The sequence below is a fragment of the Leucopleurus acutus genome (genome assembly GCF_964270905.1).
Source record: "Leucopleurus acutus genome assembly, chromosome: 9".
Lineage (NCBI taxonomy): Eukaryota > Metazoa > Chordata > Mammalia > Artiodactyla > Delphinidae > Leucopleurus > Leucopleurus acutus.
Window position 1 is genome coordinate 18,629,063 of NC_139144.1, and position 16,431 is coordinate 18,645,493.

Consider the following 16,431-nt stretch of genomic DNA (forward strand, 5'->3'; position numbering starts at 1 on the left):
TCCAATATACTGTAATAAACCATACTGGAAAAAAATTCTCATCTGTAAGTACATGAAAAATATTTTACATTCACTGCTATTCAAACAAAAACACTGAAATAATAATGATGAGGTATAATTTTTTGCTTTTTAAATTGACAGAGTTTTAAATGATTGTTCCCATAGGCTGTTGGTGAAAGTGTAAATTGGGACAAACTTTCCATACGGCTGTTGACAGTAACATCAAAATTTTATATACACACAAGCATATGTATGCTCTTTGATCCAATATTTCCTCTCCCCTTAGTATATCCTGGGGAATAATTAAGGATATGAACAAAGATTTAGCAAAAATATAACAGGAAAATATAAGAAATGAAGTCCACATCAACCAACAGGGCCTTCGTTAAATAGATTCTCGTCCCGGCATTCAGAGGAATACGATCCACTCGTTTAAAATACTGCTGCCACTGTGCTGTACACCTGAAACTAATACAACATTGTTAATCAACTGTACTCCAATATAAAATAAAAATTAAAAGGAAAAATTTTAATCTTAAAAAAATGAATAAATACTGGTGCAGGAGAGCATCTCACCTCCTCTCCTCCTAAACCACTGAGGTGTGTGTATACTGCCATTTATATCAAGGTCCCTTACAACAGTGACTTGGGGGCGGCCCTCTACCAAGAGAGGAATAGCTGGATCTACCGGGGGAACACAGCTTGGATTTGTGAAAGCCCCCAGGTGGTCCTAATGGCCTTCACTGGGTGGAAATTCCCTGATGTAAAAATGTTATTGTTGGTACAGAAAGATGCCTGGGTTGTATAGACTGAAACAAGCATACAGTACAGTATCATTTTTGGAAAATATATGCAAGGAAAAAAGCATGGAAGAACATATAGCAAGATATTAACCACTTTTCTCTGGGTGGTAGTTCAGCGGATAATAATTCCTTCATTTTGTTTTCTGATACTTCTATTTTTTCAATGAGTACATGTTAATCATATAATTAAAATTGTTTCCTAAATAAAAATGGACAAAATAGATTATTGCCTTCTGTTTCTTCAAAAGATAGAAAACAAATATTTGTATAACTTGTATACGCTCATTTTTTAAGGAATTGGGCACTGTGGGTATTTTGTATCTCAAAAGTATAAGAGCCATCAGACACACTTGAAACTAAAACAACATCGTAAATGAACTACAATTTTAAAAAGAGAGGAGAAAAAAAGACTAGAAGAATAAGTCCAAAAAAAGCATCAGTCACTTAAAATTGTTGACAGTTATTGATTTTATCAGTGACTGACTTTAACCTCCTTCTTTTTTTAAACCTAGCAGAATTGAATTTAATCATTTCCTGATGAAAGAATGCAATTTCTTTTTTTTTTAACTTTTTATTTTATATTGGAGTATAGTCAATTAACAACGTTGTGATAGTTTCAGGTGCAAGGCAAAGGGACTCAGCCATACCTATACATGTATACATTCTCCCTCAAACTCCCCTCCCATCCAGGCTGCCATATAACATTGAGCAGAGTTCCCTGTGCTATATAGTAGGTCCTTGTTGGTTATCCGTTTTGAATATAGCAGTGTGTACATGTCAATCCCAAACTCCCTGACGATCCCTTTGCCCAGTCCTTCCCCCGCTAACCATAAGTTCATTCTGTAAGTCTGTGAGTCCGTTTCTGTTTTGTAAATAAGTTCATTTGTATCATTTCTTTTTAGATTCTGCATATAAGGGATATCATATGATATTTCACTTTCTCTGACTTACTTCACTCTGTATGACATTCTGTAGGTCCATCCATGTTGCTGCAAATGGCATTATTTCATTCTTTATAATGGGTGAGCAATATTCCGTTGTATATATGTATCACATCTTCTTTATTCCTCTGTTGATGGACATTTAGGTTGCTTCCGGGTCTTGGCTATTATAAACAGTGCTGCAGTGAACACCGGGGTGCAAGTACCCTTTTGGACCATGTTTTTCTCAGGGTATATGCCCGGGAGTGGGATTGCTGGATCAGATGGTAGCTCTATTTTTAGATTTTTAAGGAACCTCCATACTGTTCTTCATAGTGGCTGCATCAATTTACATTCCCACCAACAGTCATGAGGGTTCCCTTCTCTCCACATCCTCTCCAGCATTTATTGTTTGTGGATTGTTTGATGATGGCCATTCTGACTGGTGTGAGGTGATACCTCATTGTAGTTTTCATCTGCATTTCTCTAATAATTAGCGATGTTGAGCATCTTTTCATGTGCCTCTTGCCCATCTGTATGTCTTCTTTGGAGAAACGTCTATTTAGCTCTTCTGCCCATTTTTTGATTGGGCTGTTTGTTTTTTTTTTTTTTTTCGGTACGCGGGTCTCTCACTGTTGCAGAGCACAGGCTCCGGACACACAGGCTCAGCGGCCATGGCTCAGGGGCCTAGCCGCTCCACGGCACGTGGGATCTTCCCGGACCAGGGCACGAACCCATGTCCCCTGCATTGGCAGACGGACTCTCAACCACTGCGCCACCACGGAAGCCCTTGGGCTGTTTGTTTTGATGATATTAAGCCTCATGAGCTGTTGGTAAATTTTGGAGACTAATCCCTCGTCAGTCACATCATCTGCAAATATTTTCTCCCAATCCGTGGGTTGTCTTTTTGTTTTGTTTATGGTTTCCTTTGCTGTGCAAAAGCTTTTGAGTTTAACAAGCTTTTCTTCTTCTTTTTTAACGTCTTTATTGCAGTATAATTGCTTTACAATGGTGTGTTAGTTTCTGCTTTATAACAAAGTGAATCAGCTATACATAAACATATATCTCCTCCCTCTTGCGTCTCCCTCCCACCCTCCCTATCCCACCCCTCTAGGTAGACACAAAGCACTGAGCTGATCTCCCTGTGCCATGCGGCTGCTTCCCACTAGCTATCTATTTTACATTTAGTAGTGTATATATGTCCATGCCGCTCTCTCACTTCATCCCAGCTTACCTTCCCCCTCCCCGTGTCCTCAAGTCCATGCTCTAGTAGGTCTGCGTCTTTATTCCCATCTTGCCTCTAGGTTCTTTTTCTTTTTTTTGAATTTAGAACCCTGAACCCTGTCATTGTCATGTGACCACTTTTTAACATTTTTATTGGAGTATAATTGCTTTACAGCGGTGTGTTAGTTTCTGCTTTATAACAAAAGGAATCAGTTATACATATACATATATCCCCATCTCTCTTCTATCTTGTGTCTCCCTCCCTCCCGTCCTCCCTATCCCACCCTTCTAGCTGGTCACAAAGCACCGAGCTGATCTCCCTGTGCTATGCGACTGCTTCCCACTAGCTATCTATTTTACATTTGGTAGTGTATATATGTCCATATATACACTACCACTCTCTCACTTTGTCCCAGCTTACCGTTCCCCCTCCCCGTGTCCTCAACTCCATTCTCTAGTAGGTCTGTATCTTTATTCCCGTTTTGCCCGTAGGCTCTTCATGACCTTTTTTTTTTTTTTTTTTGGATTCCCTATATATGTGTTAGCATACGGTATTTGTTTTTCTCTTTCTGACTTCACTCTGAATGACACACTCTAGGTCCATCCACCTCACTGCAAATAACTCAATATTGTTTCTTTTTATGGCTGAGTAATATGCCATTGTATATATGCGCCACATCTTCCTTTTCCATTCATCTGTCGATGGACAGTTAGGTTGCTTCCATGTCCTGGCTATTGTAAGTAGAGCTGTGATAAACATTGTAGTACATGACTCTTTTTGAATTATGGTTTCCTCACGGTATATGCCCAGTAGTGGGATTGCTGGGTCATATGGTAGTTCTATTTTTAGTTTTTTAAGGACCCTCCATACTGTTCTCCATAGTGGCTGTATCAATTTACATTCCCACCAACAGAGCAAGAGGGTTCCCTTTTCTTGACACCCTCTCCAGCATTTATTGTTTGTAGATTTTTTGGTTATGGCTATTCTGACCGGTCTGAGATGATACCTCATCGAAGTTTTGATTTGCATTTCTCTAATGATTAATGATGTTGAGCATTCTTTCATGAGTTTGTTGGCAATCTGTATGTCTTCTTTGGAGAAATGTCTATTTAGGTCTTCTGCCCATCTTTATTTGGGTTGTTTGTTTTTTGATATTGAGCTGTATGAGCTGCTTGTAAATTTTGGAGATTAATCCTTTGTCAGTTGCTTCATTTGCAAATATTTTCTCCCATTCTGAGGGTTGTCAAAGGGTTGTCAGCAAAGGAAACCATAAACTCTTCTTTATGGTTTCCTTTGCTGTGCAAAAGCTTTTAAGTTTCATTAGGTCCCATTTGTTTATTTTTGTTTTTATTTCCATTTCTCTAGGAGGTGGGTCAAAAGGGATCTTGCTGTGATTTATGTCATAGAGTGTTCTGCCTATGTTTTCCTCTAAGAGTTTGATAGTGTCTGGCCTTACATTTAGGTCTTTAATCCATTTTGAGTTTAGTTTTGAGTATGGTGTTAGGGAGTGTTCTAATTTCATACTTTGACATGTAGCTGTCCAGTTTTCCCAGCACCACTTATTGAAGAGGCTGTCTTTTCTCCATTGTATATTCTTACCTCCTTTATCAAAGATATGGTGACCATATGTGCATGGGTTTATCTCTGGGCTTTGTATCCTGTTCCATTGATCTATATTTCTGCTTTTGTGCCAGTACCATACTGTCTTGATTACTGTAGCTTTGTATATAGTGTGAAGTCAGGGAGCCTGAGTCCTCCAGCTCCATTTTTCGTTCTCAAGATTGCTTTGGCTATTCGGGGTCTTCTTTGTTTTTATACAAATTGTGAAAATTTTTGTTCTCATTCTGAGAAAAATGCCAGTGGTAGTTTGATAGGGCTTGCATTGAATCTGTAGATTGCTTTGGGTAGTAGAGTCATTTTCACAATGTTGATTCTTCCAATCCAAGAACATGGTATATCTCTCCAACTATTTGTATCATCTTTAAATTATTTCTTCAGTGTCTTATAATTTTCTGCATACAGGTCTTTTGTCTCCTTAGGTAGGTTTATTCCTAGGTATTTTATTCTTTTTGTTGCAGTGGTAAATGGGAGTGTTTTCTCAATTTCACTTTCACATTTTTCATCATTAGTGTACAGGAATGCCAGAGATTTCTGTGCATTAATTTTGTATCCTGCTACTTTACCAAATTCATTGATTAGCTCTAGTAGTTTTCTGGTAGCCTCTTTAGGATTCTCTATGTATAGTATCATGTCATCTGCAAACAGTGACAGCTTTACTTCTTCTTTTCTGATTTGGATTCCTTTTATTTCTTCTTCTCTGATTGCTGTGGCTGAAACTTCCAAAACTATGCTGAATAATAGTGGTGAGAGTGGGCAACCTTGTCTTGTTCCTGATCTTAGTGGAAATGGTTCCAGTTTTTCACCATTGAGGACGATGTTGGCTGTGGTTTTGTCATTTATGGCCTTTATTTTGTTGAGGAAAGTACCCTCTCTGCCTACTTTCCGCAGGGTTTTTATCATAAATCGGTGTTGAATTTTGTCGAAAGCTTTCTCTGCATCTATTGAGATGATCATATGGTTTTTCTCCTTCAATTTGTTAATATGGTGTATCACATTGATTAATTTGTGTATATTGAAGAATCCTTGCAAGGAATGCAATTTCAGCTGACCTATTTTTTGCACCTTGGTATTATCAAAATCCATTTTCTGCTTTTATTGAATTGTTCTAAAATATTTAGTGGAGATAGGTTTTAAACATATCCACCTCTTTTTTCTATACTATCACATATTTGCATGACTCTTCTGTTGTATAATTGTGTCAACTAGAAAGTTCCATTCAAACATGGCCATTATCCACCCATAGCTATTTCTGTCACTCTTTAATGGAGTATTAGCAGCAGCAGGTAAATAAGACACTAAAAAAAAGCAAACTACTTTCAGATTCTTAATTTACACATACAATGCATTTTAATTTTTAAAAATAGCTCTGCTTTGAATGTAGCCCTTATCCCAGTGATGAGGTCTCATAAAGAATTTATAGGCAAAATTCCCTCTTCTGAGTAAGCTGCAGCTCAGAACTAAACGGCCAAATTCTCCATGACCGGGCTGTCTTTAATAAGCTGAGAATCATTTATATTAGTCATAGAGAAGATGTTTCCAAAAATTACTCTCTTTGATCCTGCTTTTCTGTATCTGTAACAGCTCTGCTTGGGTGAGTACTAACTAAATTGCTTAGAACCTTCTCTTCAAATATTCCTGCTGAATTTCTTCATGGCAGTAGACTTTAAGAATCTCCTCTTTTAATTTGGCAACTCCCAAACCCTGAGGCAAATTCTCAGTTAGCTTGGCTGGTCATGGAACAAAGAAGAACCGCTCTAGGTGGTAAAGGCTCATTTGTTCTTTGTTGAAAAATTTCTGCCTCAGAGGCAAGCCACAAGCCAGCCAATGGAAGCGGAGACTCACTGAACTGCGCTTTCCCCCCCAGGACTAGGAAGCTTAGATCTGGTCTCAAAGAGTCAGAGAAGAGTTGGTCTTGTCTACATCTACTTTGTTTTTTGTTTTGTTCGTTTGTTTTGGCCACACTGCGCAGCATGTGGGATCTTAGTTCCCTGATTGGGGATCAAACCCACACCTCCTGAAGTGGAAGCGTGGAGTCCTGGCCACAGGACGGCCAGGGAAGTCCCCATCTATATCTTCTTTGGATGTTCTCCAAAGAAGACTAAAACAGTATTCAAAATCAGAAGCAACCAGTCATGGCATCTTTTCCCGGCCTCTCCATAGGATAACGTACACCTTGCCAAAGTTCTAAACCACGCCACAGAACCTCAGAGAGGCCTCCTCAATCAGAAGACCCTTCTCTCTGGAGGGAAAACCTTCAAAACTAAATTAGCTTGGGTGGAAAAGGCCTCCCTGCAACAGATCCTGGGTTTCTAAACCTAAGCTTGACCTGCTCTAACCCAAATCTCTAGGGTAGCCTGTGGTCAGACTACTAACCAGGTTAGCCCCACCTCATCTGCATGGGCATTTTCTGGTTTATAGTTCGACCATAGGCATTTATATAAATACTGAAGCCTATTTAAACCCTCTGTCTTGTATTCTAACTAAGGAAGATAAGGAGAAAGGATCATAAAATTGACCCCAGGTTTGGGGAACTGTATACAAAATGCAAATCTTATCCAACGTGCATCCTTTGCACGTTTGCTCACTCATAGTAAATAATGTGTGTGACCACATAAATGGATGTGTGTGTTTATAGCCTCTAAACTCTGAAATGAAGTCTAAACTAGATGAAAACATCACGTGTTTAAGAAAATTATAACAATATCCAAAATTACTGAGATCATATAATAATGGTTGTATCTATAAATGACTCTGACTTTACCGAAAATTTACTGTATATTTTCTTTAAATGACCAGCTTTCCTAAATTCATTTTTAATAAGATCCTGTCATCAAGTTTTATGTCATTTTTGAGCAATACATTGATTTTCTAAAGATAGAAACATTATTCTCGAAATCAATTCCAACCTATTGCTCATGTAATCTCAGCAGTTGAAAGCTTTAATCCAGGAAGGATATTGCTATGTCTATCTACGTTCAGGCATGAAGGTTTAACTGCTTAAGGTTTTTCACCACTTTCTGCCAAGTATTTTAGACTAGAAGTTCATATTTGTTGGTAGAATATTACATGAATAATAGTTCAATTTCCCAAAGTCCTGGAATACTTTTATTTCTGAAAAGTACATGTTTGATTAAAACATGTTTGGCCAAGTCAGGTTCTAAAAACATATTCAATCTCTAAGGCAACAATTCCAATAAAAGAATTCAGGATGGAACCTGTCTAAAAGAATAAAGCCCTGGAAGGGGAATCTTAGCTAATCCACACGTAGCATTAGCAGAGATTTTATACCTGCCCTTTTTGAAAAAGCCTCTGTCTGTTGAAGTCCAAACTTTAGTTAGTTATTTATCCTAGATGCCAATTCTAGGAAATAAAAGGAGATCTGGATTTGGATTGTTGGGTGAATAAAAAGAAACATCCAGGTTAACCAAGCTAGGATCATCTATTCTATAGTGAAATAAAGTGTGTGAGGGGCCTAACCACATCTCAAAGAAAGAGAAAGAAATATTATGCTCTGTTTTAGTATAATAATCTTTGCAATGAGATGGAAGGTGGAAAGTTCCCCGTTCAAACTGACTTTTGGTAATCTGTGGGGAAGGACACATTGTGGATCATATTCTTAGCTGTAGAAACGTGATCTATATATATGTTGAACACCTAATAATAATCACAAAATGACCATATTAGCAGAATAGATGTGGGTAATGTGCACACAAGGGAAAGAACATTATTTTTCAATAGGCTGTATTTTTGGAGGACAGCTTGAAGGAAAGCAATCCATTAAATCCATTCAAAACAAGTCCATGATAGAAGATTCTTTATATTTTTATCGTTGGAAAAACTGAGGAGAAACCAAGCTTATTCCACAGTACGGTAATTATTTTTCCTTTTAGGCCCATTCCTCCCACCCCCGTCTGCTGAAATCAGGGCTTGGCATAAATTTTCATGTCTGAAGGGAAAAGTATATAGGAGCAGCTGGAACCTGTCCTGTGTGTATTATTTTAGAGTGTGGGATTTACATGATTCACCATCCAGAGGCTGATGGGGTGATTTTGAAGGGAGAGGGAGTTGTTTGGGGTTTGTTTTTTTTTTTAATTTTTTGTTTTGAGATAATTGCAAGTTCCCATGCAGTTGTAAGAAATAATACAGAGAGCTTCCCTGGTGGCACAGTGGGTGAGAGTCCGCCTGCCGATGCAGGGGACACAGGTTCGTGCCCCGGTCCGGGAAGATCCCACATGCCGCGGAGCGGCTGGGCCCGTGAGCCATGGCTGCTGAGTCTGCGCATCCGGAGCCTGTGCTCCGCAACAGGAGAGGCCACAACAGTGAGAGTGCTGCGTACTGCAAAAAAAAAAAAAAAAAAAAAAAAGAAAAAAAATACAGAGAAATCCCATTTCACCCAATTTTCCCCAATGGTAGCATCTTGTGTAACTACAATACAATATTACAGCCAGGAAACTGACATTGAAATAATCCATTAACCTTATTCAGATTTCTGCAGTTTTACATGCTCTTGTGTGTGTGTGTGTGTGTGTATTTAATTCTATGCGATTTCATCACGTGTATAGATTCATGAGACCATACCACAGTTAAGATACAGAACAGTTCCATCACTTCCAGGATCCCTAGTAATACTCTTTTATATCCACACCCACCTCTCCCCCTCCCTCACCCATGGCCACGATGAATCTGTTTTCCAGCTCTAGAATTGTGTCATTCAAGAAATGGAATTACGTAGTATATAACCTTTTGAGGTTGGTGTTGTTTACTCAGCATCATTCCTTGAAGATCCATCCATAGTGTTGCATGTATCAACGACTCCCTTCTTTTTATTGCTGAGTAGTATCCCATGGTATGGATAGACCACACTTTACCTAACCATTCACCCACTGAAGGACATCTGGGTTGTTGCCAGTTTGGGGCCATTATAAAGATGCTATACAGATTTTTTATGAATAGATATTTTAATCTCTCTGGGATAATTACCTAGGAGTGTAATTGCTAGGTTGTATGATGAGCGCATTCTTAGCTTTATAAGAAACTACCGTACGTCTTCCCAGAGTGGCTGTTCCATTTTACATTCCTACCAGCGGTGTATGAGTAATCCAGTTTTCCCCATCCTCTCCAGCAGCTGGAGTTATTACTGTTTTCTATTTAGCCATTCTGTTAGGTATGTAGTGCTGTTGTGGTTTTGATTGGCGTCTCCCTAATGGCTAATGATGTTGAACATCTTCTCAGGTGCTTACTGGCTATCTGTCTGTCTCCTACAGTGAAATGTCTATTCATGCTGCTTGCCATTTTCTACTTGGATTGGTTTTTTAATGTCGAGTTTTGAGAGCCCTTTATATATTCTAGGTCAAGTGCTCTGTCAGATACGTGATTCGTAATTATATTCTCCCAGTCTGTAGCTTGCCTTTTTACCTCTTCACAAAGTTTTTAATTTTGATGAGGTCCAATTTACCAATTTTTCTTTTTATGGATCATGAGCTTGTTGTCAACGCAAGTGTGTGACTTTAACATAACGGAGTAAACCCTGCAGACAGTCCACGCAGGCAAGAAACAGTTTGGATTACCATACCCGCCCCGCATTCACATATAAAGATTTAACAGTTACCTTAACTCAGAATTTAACATTTTAAAACAAACAGAACATTAAAAATCATTTTTAAACCAAGCTTTAAAGATACTATTTCAGAGGCTACATGTGAAAAGTAAAGAACTGAGGTGACAGTTGAGATAGAGCTGCCCTTTAATGCTCTAGCTCACCTGTGACTGAAACCTTCATGACAGATCTGTTGGACGGCAGGCACCGATGGCTAAGTGTACTATACAGGCTGAAACTCCCACCTGTCCCATCCTTTATCCCAAAGGGGTATGATTTGGTCCATGGTGTATCTGAACCCAGCAATTCAGGTTATAAAGGGGTCAGTTGAATTTATATATTTTAAGAGAAAGTTATTTCCCAAGAAATTCTTAAATTCTCCAGTTGATTTTCTCCATGTTTGGACAACAGGTATAAGAGGCAGGATGAGGATTCTCCTTGCTTGTGTCTATGCATTCATCTTTGTTATTTGCCCTAAAATAACACATAGAGAATTCCCAGCGAATGGAGGCTGTCTCAGATCAGGTCTCCCAGAAGCAGAACCTGAGACTCAAGTGATTTATTGAGGGAGTGTTCTGAGGAGGGGGAGAGTAAGGGGGGTGGAGGCAGGATGGGGTCCCAGCAGGAGTCTGGCTTCAACCTCCTCCCAGGAGAGCTTCTGAGCATAAATTGCACCACAGAGTGGATCCCAGCCTGAGGCAATAGCTGGGAAATATGTATCCATCAGTCATTGGCTACCGGCTGGGCCAGGTGGGGACATGAGCACAGGTGGCTTAACCTCCCAGGCTAAGAGATTTCCATCAGGCTGAGGGCACCAACAGCATCCACCACCAGGATCTTAATAATCACAGAACTAGCATTAAAAATACACAGACTGTTAACACTCCCACTTAACCAGTTGCTTCTCTAAGCCTTCTGCTACCCTTAGACTGCCTCCTCTGTCCTGTTTCTGTCATGATCAAGGGTTGCTCAGTTACATGGAAGCTCAGGATGAATGCAACAGAGGTGGTTGTCGCCCCTCCACCAGCAATCTCTGGTGGGTTGCAGCGCGCAGCTCTCTGCTTCTACCTGTGGGCTGGGTGGGACCCAGAAATGCTGCATCCTCAGCTACCTTGAGGTGGGTTGATTCTTTACTTGTTGGGACATGATTTAGTCAGTGATGTAGGTTTTTCCAAGTACATATAGGGCCGTCGAGACAACAGTAAAGAGGAGACAGCACGCTTTCCCAAACATCAGAGACACAAGTGATTCAATTCAACATCCGGGAAACCTTCCCTGATCAGAGAAAAAGGAAAATGGACTTCATCTATTTCTTGTTACCTTTAGAGTTAGACAGAAAAGCCTTTTTTGATTCAGTCTTTGAAGGGAATACTGTACCATATACTGTTCTGCTTGGCTGCCTTAGTGACTCTTATGGAGTGGACTTAATGGACTAGTTGGGTGAAGATGGAAGATCCCTCAGGGCCGCAAGGCTATTATGCTGAACGTGAGTTCTCACTGCCCTGCTTCAGGTGGAGATGGAGGTGGGGCAGACTTGGAATTGTCTACAGTTCCATGCTACTTGGAAATTGTCTTGCCTAGAGACTATCAAATCCTGATGTGAACATATGTTTGTGCCTTTTTTTCTTAAAGACCCATTTTATTAAAAGACCAGTTGCTTTTTTTTCTTCCCTGGGCTCTGAAACAAGCATCCAAGGTCATCTGAGTATCATACCTGCTGAAAAGCCCAAGGCAGTCACGTCAACCCCTTAACTGCGAGGATGTTCAGGAAGGAAGTTGGATGTAAGCCTAATGTTAGTGGCCCAGGCTTTTCCATGTATTGTTCGTTTAAGGCAACTCCCGGAGGCTCTGGGAAAGGCTTTGTATTCTCATTGGTTTCTAGTAAAAAGAAGATGATTATAAATAAGTGGAGACAATACCTGAATGTTGAGCCCTGGCCTAAGGTTGGGAAGTACTTGTATAAGAAGGCAAATCCTCTATATGTGCAAGGAAATGACACTATAGTTTTGCTCAGTTTTAGGTCAGGTGGGATGGAAGGCCCTTCAGGTAACTTCCCGAAGTCCAGGTCCTCTGGACAAAGAAGTAGCTCCCAACTGTAATACTAGAAACTTTCCAACACTGGCATCACCCCTCTTGTCCTTCCACCATTGGCATTTGCTTAAGTTGTCATGAGCCAATATACTGTGATGATAATTAGAAATTGATGTTCCTGGGTTGCAAAGTTACACCAAAAATAGAAATAAATCAAACTGCAGAGCTTCTTTGGTCTAGGTAATCACAGAAATCTTCATCTTCAAACTGGAAAAAAAACCTCAAGATAGCTTCCGGCTGACAAAGTATTACAGGTGGGACTACAAGTACTGGTTACGTAAACATTTGCCTGGCATGGAAGATAATTTTTTTTCATCCATAGTCTAGCAAAGAGCTATCAAGTGAAACATTCTCTTCCGAATCTTCAAGTCAACATTGACTCAGAGTGCTACCCAAGTTGGACCTCCCATATGTAGTTGCCACAACTAAGCATCCTCTGTAGGCATTTCCATCAAAGATTGTGCTTTGAAAATGTTTACAGAAAAAAAAAAAAAAAATGACCCACAATCAAAATGGCCCTTGAAGTTAGACATTTTCCCCAATAATTTTCATAGTATTACTGAAATGAAGTCTTGACACCTTTTAGTGGAATCACAGGGTTCCTGCTGCTCTTTTAGGACAGATCTGGGGCAAACCTCCCTGTAGGCAGAACTGTTGTTGCTTGTATGAGTCCTTCATTTCCAAGGCATTTTGGTTTTCTTCAAGTATAAGGCTTATGGTGGCCCATGCTTCTAAAAAGATTTTATAGATCTCTTGAAAGGCTGGTTTACTTGGACAGACTCTAGCTGAAATAGTCATTAAAATCATCATGCATTTGTTCAACAAAAGAGGTGGGCCCGGTCAGATCGCGTAGGCCCTTGTAAGCCATGATCAAACATAAAATCAAACACTCGCTGAATACCTACCAGCACATTTGCTGTTGTGGGCAATTTCCAATATGGAAATGTAAGAAATAGCTCCTGCTTCCTGGAAGCTTTGCAAAAATGATCCTCCAGAGTCCCGCAAATATTAGCCAGGAACATCTGTGCAGACCATTGGCAGTCCTTTGGAAATCGTGGGAGATTTCCCCAGGAGTTTTAAGTAAGTAGAGCTACAAGTGGATGCATTAAATTAAGCAAACTCAAAGGCCAATCTTGACTGTTACAACCTTTGAAAATCCATCCCAAGCAAAACTAGTTCCAATTAACTAAAATCTTCTAGTCTGCAAGACAAGAGGGTGGGTCTCTCTGTTGTGAGTTTAATGAAAATCTTTTATCAAATCCACATGTGTGATGTAAAGATTTTGGCCCTGGAAGCTTTTATGCCAAAAATAATGTCTGAGAGGGAAAGGATGATGGTTGCAGATAAACTAATGGCCAATTATTTCATTAATTTCTTCCTAATTCTTTTTTTATATAGCTATTTGAATTTTATTTTTTTTTTAATTTATTGTTGGCTGCGTTGGGTCTTCATTGCTGCACATGGGCTTTCTCTAGTTGTGGTGAGCAGGGGCTACTCTTCATTGCGGTGTGCGGGCTTCTCATTGTGGTGGCTTCTCTTGTTGCAGAGCTCAGGCTCTAGGCACGAGGGCTTCAGTAGTTGTGGCATGCGGGCTCAGTAGTTGTGGTTTGAGGGCTCTAGAGAGCAGGCTCAGTAGTTGTGGAACACAGGTTTAGTTGCTCCGCAGCATGTGGGATCTTCCCGGACCAGGGCTCGAACCCGTGTCCCCTGCATTGGCAGGTGGGTTCTTAACCCTTGTGCCACCAGGGGAGTCCCTAATTATTCTTTTTTTTGGCTAAAGAGAGTCATTCCAACTCAATAGTATGTCCTAATTATTTTTCTATAGTTCAAAATAACCTCCAGTTCCTCTGCCCCTTGTATGAGAAAAATTATTAGTTCTACATAAATCTGCATTTTTGTCCCAAATGTATAAATTTATAAAATTTCTAGGTCACATCTTAATTTTGTTTATTTTTGTAGTTAAATGCCTATTGATGGAAAAATTGATGTCTTGTTACTTCCTCTACTTTGTATTTTTAGCCAGACTGAATGAAAAATATAGTAAGTACAGCTTGTTTTTAAATTCATATCAACAATAAGTAATGATGATTCTTTAATTTTAATGATGTGTTTTCCAGGGGGAACAAAAATGCCTCATCTGTGACTCCAGATTTCCATATGATCCGCACGCCCAACCCAACAGCAACACCACTGAGAATGCAATCCCAAGTTTTGAACCAGATGGAGAAAAGAAATGGTGGCAATCAGAAAACGGTATGATTAAGTTCCATTCCAATTTTTTATTCCTTCAAATTTTTTGTAAGGCACCTTTCACTCTATGATTTTGGCACTATCACAACAAGGAGTTATACTGAAATGGAATAGTATCCACTGAGAATGTAAAACCCTGTAAAAAAACAAAATTTAATTTTTATTTTAAGAAAGATTATTTTCCTCTTGAGAAATCGAAGTATTTTTTAAGCACATAACTCAGAATGTTTCACTTTTTCTGTGGTGGGAAGGAACATAGCTCTGCATCCTCTTGTTCTTCGTTAAAGAGAAAAAAAGTTATGAGGTGTTGGTAAATTAAGCCATATATAAAACACACTGCTGTAAACAGAAATAATAACCCAGGGGAAGTCTGAGAGTTAATACCATGTGCTTTTTCCCTTTTCAACTCCTGAAGGGAAAAAGAGAAAGGACATTTTATTTCTTACGGTAAGCCAAAGATTTTAATATAAAAATTGAATTGAGAGGAGAGTTGACTACTCACTGCAGTTCTTTCTTTCCTGGATTGATGCCCTTCCCTGTTCATGAATAACTGTGATACTGAACCTCACACCGGCCCTGACCGTCCTTATTTCCTAGACACCACTGTGAGTTTGGAGCTGATCGGGGATTTCTTGTTTCCCACCCCAGCCTTGGGCCTTATGTGTTTAATGCAGCTGGTTGGGCTATATTAAATGATGGGCCCTCTTCAACACTGGTCTGGAGCCCTTAACCCAGAAAAGGATTCCATTGCCACATCTCTGTATGTTGCACCTTGGGCTACAATTCCTCTCTTGTGTTCAGATGCCTAAACATATTTCCCTTCGGGGATGCTAGACCATGAGAGGGGAGTGTGGGAATAATCATAATAGGTAAGATCATTTAGGGCAAGCATCATATGAGGCTATTTTTTTATGTCACCCATTGGACAGGGACATGGTTGGTGTCTATTAAATGCTGGTTCATTTTGGATCCTAATGATTGGTCTGTCATTGGACTCTCCTTAGTGAATGTTGGTGGGTTTTGCCACACTGACGGATGCGGCCATTTTTGCTTCACAGCTGCTTTGACCCACACGTCCAGCATTCGTTCCACGTCTCCTTACAGAAGGAATGCCCTTCGGTCAGAGCTGACTACACAGAAGATGGGTTCTCAACCAAGCACTTTAGACAGGGGACAAGAGATGTCCTTTCCAGAAAGAGCTAGGAGCCCTTGACACAGAGCCTGGAGTGTGGCTGCTCTCTCGGCAGCAAATCCTTCTCCAAGCCATTCAGCCTAGAAGGCTAAGCTGCTCCCCAACTCACCACGGTGCAGCCACTGTTCTCTGGAACTAGACTGTCCAATACGGTGGCTCCACACATGGCTCCTGAGCATGCAAAACATGGCAAACCAAACTGAGGTGCACTGTGAGTGTAAAAACATCCTGGATTTCTAAGAGAAAAATATGTGTAATAAAGCACTACTAATTTTTAAAATGTTGATTATACATTGGAATGAGAATATTTTTCATATATTGGATTAAGTATATTATATATATCATATATGACATTATAAATATATGATAAATCATATCACGTATGACATATAAGTAATATTCAATATATCATATGTATGTATTATAAATAATTTATAATAAATATAATAAAGTATTGCTTATTATATTTATTATTAATAAAGATAAATAATTCCTCCTGCTTCTTTTTACTTTAAAATGTGGCTGCTAGAAAATTTTAAATGACACATGGGACTCATGTTCCCATTGGACAGTTCCACTCGAGAGTGGCTTCTATCACGTCTGGATTGGAGTTGATCCTCTGTGTCCGTGCTAGAGCTGGATGGCCGCTATCTCAGTGCAAAGTCCTGGCCAGGATGCTTTGGGCTACAATCCATGTGTTCTCTTTGGACACCTAAATATATCCCCCTTAGGAG

General features: G+C 39.7%; 1 protein-coding gene across 1 annotated transcript in view; it reads left to right on the forward strand.

Annotated features, from left to right (window-relative positions):
• Positions 1–5,600: 5,600 nt before the first annotated feature.
• LAMB4 (laminin subunit beta 4) overlaps positions 5,601–16,431 on the forward strand; it is a gene marked incomplete at both ends in the record, with an annotated part of 112,039 nt that continues 101,208 nt past the window's right edge. The window contains 4 exon segments of the mRNA XM_082846248.1: positions 5,601–5,634; positions 11,128–11,193; positions 11,196–11,281; positions 14,373–14,508. Coding sequence (XP_082702374.1) covers positions 5,601–5,634; positions 11,128–11,193; positions 11,196–11,281; positions 14,373–14,508 — 322 coding nt within the window.